An 8,197-nucleotide genomic window follows, 5' to 3' on the forward strand; every position below is an offset into this window, starting at 1 on the left:
AAAAGTAAAAAAAAAAAATAAAGGAAAATAAGAATGAAGTTTGAAAGCTGATGGACCAACATGGTGGACTAAAGAACAAATCAAACAAATAACATCTCATCCTTATGCCCAGTAACCCCAGGCTCCTATTCATCCTAAACTCTGGGAAGATTTGTTAACCAAGGACTCCAAGTCCTCTTGTCCACTGAATATATGATGCATAAAAGGGGAGTATCAAAAGACAGGCAGATGGCATTTAATTTGACTTACAGTGAGGAAATTTGGTCCTTTTGCCATCTGTCTTTCTAGGATCTTTAGCCCAAATTTGCCTTTGACATCCCACCAGAAGCCAGGGTCATCGATCTCCTCCCATGATTTGAAAATCTCCTTATTCTTAGCCAAGTAAACTCCGACTGCATGACATAAAGCTGACATAAAGCTCTGTCTTCTGTAAAGATATCTTTCAAGACACTAATATTAATAGGTACGTTGTTTTCTTCTATGTGGAATTTTAAATGCCCTTGGAGCCCTTGGGACCTTGTTCCTGAATGGGCCAATTCAAGGAGACTGTTGAGCTGAGGGAGTAATCAGATGTTACTGAACTATCTAGTTGAAATGGGTTTGGTAGTGTTTCCCTTTGTGACATTATTGTGATATGACCTAGATGCAGCCAAACCTATATACTTCCTATGTCTCAGATTGGCTTAGGGGTGTGAGAAAAATGTGAAAGGTACATCCCAATCTTAGGACATATACAGAATCCATTTACTCAGTTTCAGGAGATTGGAATTAGAAATAATGATCTTACATCTCAGACTTGTAAAAACATCTTGAGTACACCAAAGATGGAAAGCAGAGTCTTTTATGATCTAATCTAAGAAGGCATATCACATCACCTTTGCCATATTTACTAAAACTGAGTCACTGCATACTGGCAGGTGATTACATACAGCACGAATCCTAGACGGTGGGTGTCACCTGGGGCCACATTAGAGGCACTCTAGAGCAGGGGGAGATTTATGGACTATTAAATCAATAGTCCACTGGTCCTTGTACAATTGGCTGTATTTTGTTTAAAGTAGAAGGAAATTAAATTTTTACCTCAATCGTAAACAAAAATCAATTCCATCCTAGATGGTGGGTGTCACCTGGGTGACACATTAGAGGCACTCTAGAGCAGGGTGAGATTGATGGACTATTAAATCAATAGTCCACTGGTCCTTGTACAATTGGCTGTATTTTGTTTAAAGTAGAAGGAAATTAAATTTTTACCTCAATTGTAAACAAAAATCAATTCCAGGTGGATTAAAAATTTAAAAGTGAAAACTAAAACTATAAAAAATTATAAGACATAAATTAAGAGTAATATGTTATTTCTAAATAAGATGCAATAATATCTAATGATAAAAGAAAAGTTTGGTCAGTCATTTACATTTTTAAAAGGCATTGGTTTTACTAAGAAAAGGCTTTGAAGTTAACAGAGGAGCTGTAAACTAGGAAAAGATTCACATCCAGAATCCATAGAAAACTAATATGAATATACTTTATCAGAGTCAAAATACTCAAAAGAAAACTAAACTAACAAACCCCCAATTTTCCAAAGTATAGAGAACCCAAATTGTCATTAGCCATATTAGAAGATGCTTAACTTTATTAGTATTCAGGGATTAAAGTTTTAAAATAAGTTTACATTGGACTGGAAAATATTAAGGAGGATATTGTTATAAAGTGTTGACCAGAGGGGGATATGCTATAAATTCTCATATATATTGAGGGTGTGAATGTGTTTCTTATAATCATTTTATTTTGCTAAGATGTTTGACATTCCACTTCTAAATGCACCTTCTAGAAAATCTCTTGAATCTGTGTCCCAAAGGTATGCCAAAGAATATTCATAATAACAAGTAGAAAGGGGCGGTGCCTGTGGCTCAAACAGGTAGGGCGACGGCCTCATATGCTGAAGGTGGTAGGTTCAAACCCAGCCCAGGACAAAAAAAAAAATAAAACAAGTAGAAATCAGGGTGGCACCTGTGGCTCAAAGGAGTAGGGCACTGGCCCCATATACTGGAGGTGGTGGGTTCAAACCTGGATCCGGCCAAAAACTACCGAAGGAAAAAAAAAAAAAACAAGTAGAAATCAGCTACATATTTGAAAATAGTTTAGCAAATAAAGGGATATATAACACAACATATAAAATTATAGCTGTCGCAAAAGTAATGAACCCCAAAAGCAAGTTTAAGGGAAAAAATGCAATCATATCTGAGTCCAATTAAACAAATTCCAAAACTAGAAGAAATTAAATAATATATTGTTTAGAAATACATACATAGGTGGTAAACCCATGAATAATAGGTGGGTGTTTTAAACAAAATTTCAAGTTGTTAATAACTTTAAGGAGGATAGATCTGATGGAAAGAATTACTAGATTATATTCCATTTTCTTGGTTGAAAGGTGTTTATTGATATTCTTTAAATGTTATAATATTTTTAAAATTTGCAAAATATTTTTCATAATATTTCACGATAAAATACCTTTAAAAAACTGGCTGAACCTGGTTCATTGTACTCTCAATGACTCCCCAACAATAAAAAAAAGGGGGGGGCTAAAATAAAAATTGAATATCATTAAATTTATTTGAAGTACTATAACATAGGTTACACATAAAGTAGATATATATTTATTATTTGTTCCCAAGAAATTTTTTAAAACTCTTTATCTTGAATTAGTTACGTAAAACACATAATTTATTGACACAAAATTGAAAAATCCGGAAAACACAAGTTAGCAACACAATTTTAAAGGTAGTATGTTTTGTTTGTTCATCAAATATGTACTTAACTACAGATTAAAATTTCATTACAGGCTGGGGTGTGCAAATGGACAGAACCAATTTTCATAACCCATTGTCCAGAATTTTAGCTCTACATAGTTAAAAAAATTAATGATGTTAAAAAGTAAAACATTCTGACTTCTATTTGTAAGCACTTTTCAATTTTTTGTAACTAGGTACATGATCTATATCTTCAAAAAAATAAAAGTCATAGATAGAATTGTCTATCTATAATTTAACATCATTTGAAATATAAGAATTTGAGGAGAAAAAGACAATTTCTGAAGTACACGATGAACCAAACTTAGATTATTAATGCCAGTCTATTTATCTTTGTTATTAATTTTAATCTCAGTATTATTTTCCTCATCCTTCTTCTTCTTAATATGAATATAAATCATATATAAATGGTTATTTTGATTTATTAAGATCATTTTTTAAAAAGTTCCAGCCTCTCACAGATTCTCTAAAGCAGCGGTTCTCAACCTGTGGGTTGTGACTCCTTTTTAACAATGAAAATACACTGAGGCATTAGGAAGGTTGAGAATTTCCCAAATATAGGAATAAAGCCTATATTATTTGCTCTAAAAGAAATTGGAAAAAAGACATTTTGCCCAAACCAAGTTCCAATTTTTTTTTTTTTTTTGCAAAAAAAAAGTATTATCCTGTTTTTAGAGTCATTCATTTTCTCGAGTGATTTTAATTATTCTAATTGTACGCAGAAGGATTTATGCAGGGTTAAGAAATTTCAGATACTGTTAATTTCAACACGTTTTTGTAAAAACAGTTTTACGGTAATTTAAATGTTTTAGTTGTAGCTACAGATTTAGCTCAACTTATTGTAAATCATTATGCAAATTAACTGACAGTAATAACTTATATATTTGTCGGATAACAGAAACATTAATCAAAGTATGAGAGCCATAGGAGAAAAGGAGACACATGGGGATAAATTTAATATTATTTTCTAAAATAAACACCCCAAACCATTAAATTGGCTATTTTCCTTTCAGAGTTTAACTTTGGAAGCTCTGAGTTTCATTTTAAGAAGACACATTAAGCTCTTTCCTTCAGTTCCATGATTTTAGGACTTGGTGGATGACATTTTTACTGAATTCTACCTAGAGGTAAACAGTAATGATTCCCCTCTGGAGATGAAATGATCAGAGAAAAGAACCTTAAAAACAAGGCTGTAATAGGGTGTTTAGCAAAGATAGGAATAAAGCCTATATTATTTGCGATTGTGATTACCCCATGCTCTTCTGGATATGCTCTTCTCAAATAGTCCCTTTTTTCTGCTGCTCTTCTGGTCCTTCTTTCTTTCACTTCCCTAGACTGGATCCTGATATATCAGACATGTAACTTTTCCCCTAAAGCCTCTATTGGTTCACTGTCACAATAGAAAGTAAAGGACATGTAAATGACCAAAAAAAGAAAAATAATAGTGATTCAAGGGCAATGGCTATACAAACTCCTACCCAAATCAAAACCATCCGTGACGAATAACAACCTTTCTAGACAACATCAGATTCAGTAGTTGGTGAGATGTATGCACAATATTCTATAACAATTGGCTCCTGTCCTTAGGAATTAATGTGTATTTTACATTCTTCCAGAGGATTAGAAATGGCAGAAAGAGCATCTCTTAATCTAATGAGGATTTTGAAAAATTCTGGGTGGGTTGGCACCATGAAGTTTTGTTGGGTTTGCCTTTATGGGGAAGTGAGAGGCAAGTTAGCCCAACACAGCAAGAAAAAGCTGCATATCTATATATATATCCTGCTTTCTTTATTTTCTATTGATATCTATATCAAATGGATATAGATATCAATTTATCACATCAAAGCAAGGCCATCTCTGATTGTTAGTACCACTCTGATAACCCAGTTAGTGGAGTTATAAGAACTAGGTAGGTCCCCAGCACAGGTGATGATGGGGCTTTGGTCCCTATGGAGACCCATCACTGCCAACAGAGCTTGCCTTTCTGTGATGATAAGGGGACATCATACTTCATGTCTTCTGGCATTATCCTGCCACTCTCTCATCCCTCTGACAGGGCCTGATCCCACCACCAAATTAGCCATAATAGCTCCTATGCATATGTAACCACATCACACCTTATTGTTTTTTATCAGAGACCAGTCAGACTAAAGACAGCAGGAAGCGATTCACTTTCAGTAGGAACCCTCTCACCTGATACAACATCATCTTGTGACACAGTTTGGTAATATTCGTCCATAGAATATTCACACCCCAACCTCATGGTGGTTTATGAATGGAACGCTCATGGAGTGATGGTTCTGGGAGAGGAAAGTTGAGTGACTTCTGAGGTGGTGATGCTGAGATCTGTAATCTCTGAGGTGGAAGAGTTTATGAGAAAGAGTGGTGATCATTTACCTTTATGCCTAAAAAAGTTAGCCATAAGCCATCTAGGGTGCAAGAAACAAGTGTGTTTCTAGGTGTGAACATGGATCCCAGGCAGATGGGTCTGCCTGGAAGAGCGGTTCTCACTGTGTGTAACTGGGGTACAATGAAGTTCTCCATAGGGCATGCTCACTGTGCCCCTCATTATCTAACACTTCACTGCCTATTTCTGATCAATACTTAAACTCCTGTCCTAGAATCCCAATCTTGAGCCATTATAAACATTGCTATAAAAAGAGTGTTTTCAAATTCAGCTAGCCTTTATGACAGGGGTCACCAAATTAGGGCCTGTGGGGCAGATCTTGCTCACCACTTTTTTGCAAATAAAGTTTTATTAGGACATGTCCTCATCCATTTCATTATAGATTTTCTATGGCTATTTCCATGCTATGATAGGAGAGTTGAGTATTTGTGACAGATTATGTGACCCATAACACCTTAAATATTTACTATCTGGACTTCAGAGATCTGATCTCTGGTCCCTGAAATGAGGAAGATATCAAAGGTTTTTAACTGTTAGAATTGTTCCCAGCTGTTTTTACTCCTCAGGGACCCTCACAACTTGCATGGATAGATTTTTTTTTTTTATTAGTCTAATACATAAATGAGACGATTAAAAAGCTTCACCCCAAGGGGATTAGTGACGTTCTTCTGAAACAATCTGGGCCCCAGAGAGCTTCTTCAGGGCACCCTTTACATCTTTGTTTCTCAGAGTGTAGATTGTGGGGTTCAGCATGGGGGTCACCACATTGCCAAAGATCTGCACCGGGGTCACCAGCACTTCACTCAAGGACGGCTGGGTATAGATGAGGGCACAGGGACCAAAGAACAGGGTGACCACCGAGAGGTGGGAAACGCAGGTGGACGCGGCCTTGCGCCTCCCCTCCGCCGAGCGCATCTTCAGGATGGCGATGACGATGCGGACGTAGGAGGCTAGAATGAGCAGGAAGCACGTCATGGGCACCAGGCCGATGTTGGTGAAACTCACTGTCTCAATGACAAGCGTATCGCCACACGCCAATTTGACTACAGGGAAAATGTCACAGAAGAAATAGTCCACCACGTTAGAGCCACAGTAGGGCAGCTGGAAGGTCAAGGTGGTGAGAATCGTGGCGTGGAAGGAGCTGGTGACCCAGGTGCCCGCGGCCAGCAGCGCGCACACGCGGCGGTTCATGACGATGGTGTAGCGCAGCGGGGAGCAGATGGCGGCGAAGCGGTCGTAGGCCATCACCGTGTAGAGCAGGCACTCGGTGCTGCCCAGGAAGTGGTAGAAAAAGACCTGGCACACGCAGCCCCCCAGGGAGATGACTCGGCTTCTCAGCAGCAAGATGGCCAGCACCTTCGGGGTGCTCACGGAGGAGAAGCCGATGTCCAGCACCGAGAGATTGCAGAGGAAGAAATACATGGGGGTGTGCAGGCGGGAGTCGGACAGCACGGCCACCAGGATGAGCAGGTTCCCCAGCAGGGTGCAGAGGTAGAAGGTCAAGAACACGGCGAAGAGCACGGTTTCCTGCCCCTCTGTGTGGGGGATGCCCAGCAGGACGAACTCCGTCACCGCGGTGTGATTCTTTATCTCCATAGAGGTTAGACGTTATCCTGAAAAAGAGGGGGAAATGGCAACAGGGTGATCCCTCAAGGCGCGCAACCTGACTGATTGCCACCCATCGATTCACAAGGAAAAAATTAAACATAGATCCTATTAGTGAAAAGATAATGTTTATCCTGACTGGTAGATGAGCAGATTTTATCTGACTCTCATCAGACAGAGAGGAGCAAATGACAGAGTGGAGATGTGGAGGAATGAGAAAGGCAGGGAGAGTCAAAAAGGGAAACAGAAAGTGTGAAAAAAAAATGGGGGCACGTTAACAGCATTCATATATATATATATATTTTTTTTTCTTTTTCTTTTTTTTTTTTTCTTTTTTTGGTTTTTGGCCAGGCCTGGGTTTGAACCCATTGTGGCGGGCACCTGTAATCCCAGCTACTCGGGAGGCTGAGGCAAGAGAATTGCTTAAGCCCAAGAGCTGGAGGTTGCTGTGAGCTGTGACATCACAGCACACGACCAGGGGTGACAAAGTGAGACTCTGTCTAAAAAAAAAAAAGACACAAGTTCTGATATATATATATATATCATTTTTGGCTGTCCAGTTTCAACATTTTGATGTTCACGCCTCATTCTATCCTATCAAAACATCTTTGTGGATTTTTGCTCCATCATCCCATATAGACGGTACTTTTTCCCACCATCAAGTTCCTCATGAGATCTCTCTCTGTCTTCCTTTAAGACCTGGATTACACAGAAAAATTAGCATTTTTCTTTCACATGAGCTGGCAAAAATACATTGGAAATGGTAATGATATTTTTTCCTTTACTAAAAGAGTTATGAATAGTATACACAGTTTACCTGATCTCAGTAGGTAAGAAAACCATAGAATCTTTATTGATCATTTCCATTTAATTAAATTGGTAATAGTACTTTATGTAGCAATGCAAAAAAGTTTTTCAGCTCTGAGATTAGATCATAAAAGGCTCTGCTTTCCATCTTTGGTGTCCTCATGAGCCATGCTAGTTATTTGAACAACCCCTCAGGGACAAGAAAATTTTAAGGGTATCAGGATGGTAACTGTTCTTTTCAGCAACTACCAAAATTCATGAGAAAAATCACGCCAGGGACATTTAACAGACCAGGAATCCAAATTAAGGTTCCAGTGTCTAATCCTACGGCACAGTGCCTCAGCTGCCGCTGAGAAATTAAAGACAGCCATAGATACATCATATATTGGTACTAGGGTAGACCGTACCTTGGATGATTAAACCTAGAAGAAAGCAAAAATTAAAAAAATGAACTATTTCATTTTGTGCCTCAGATATTATGTATGAGAAAAAATATATGTAGAAGTCACAGGAGAAGACATTTTCCCAAAGTCAGTCGTCCAGAATCAGAATTTAGGTCCAAGTTATG

The 8,197-nt window shown here is 38.2% G+C and overlaps 1 protein-coding gene across 1 annotated transcript; it reads right to left on the reverse strand.

The window, feature by feature from the left end:
* Window positions 1–5,871: 5,871 nt before the first annotated feature.
* LOC100951378 (olfactory receptor 958-like) lies at window positions 5,872–6,813 on the reverse strand. The gene has a single exon (XM_003796891.1). The coding sequence runs from the start codon at window positions 6,811–6,813 to the stop codon at window positions 5,872–5,874; it is 942 nt and encodes a 313-aa protein (XP_003796939.1).
* Between the last annotated feature and the right edge of the window lie 1,384 nt (window positions 6,814–8,197).

This window comes from Otolemur garnettii, unplaced genomic scaffold (assembly GCF_000181295.1).
Source record: "Otolemur garnettii isolate 467f Iridium unplaced genomic scaffold, OtoGar3 scaffold00108, whole genome shotgun sequence".
Taxonomy (NCBI): domain Eukaryota; kingdom Metazoa; phylum Chordata; class Mammalia; order Primates; family Galagidae; genus Otolemur; species Otolemur garnettii.

What these genes read in the sequence shown, in the direction of transcription:
- LOC100951378 (XM_003796891.1), bottom strand. Translation starts at nt 6,813, where the DNA reads ATGGAGATAAAGAATCACACCGCGGTGACGGAGTTCGTCCTGCTGGGC.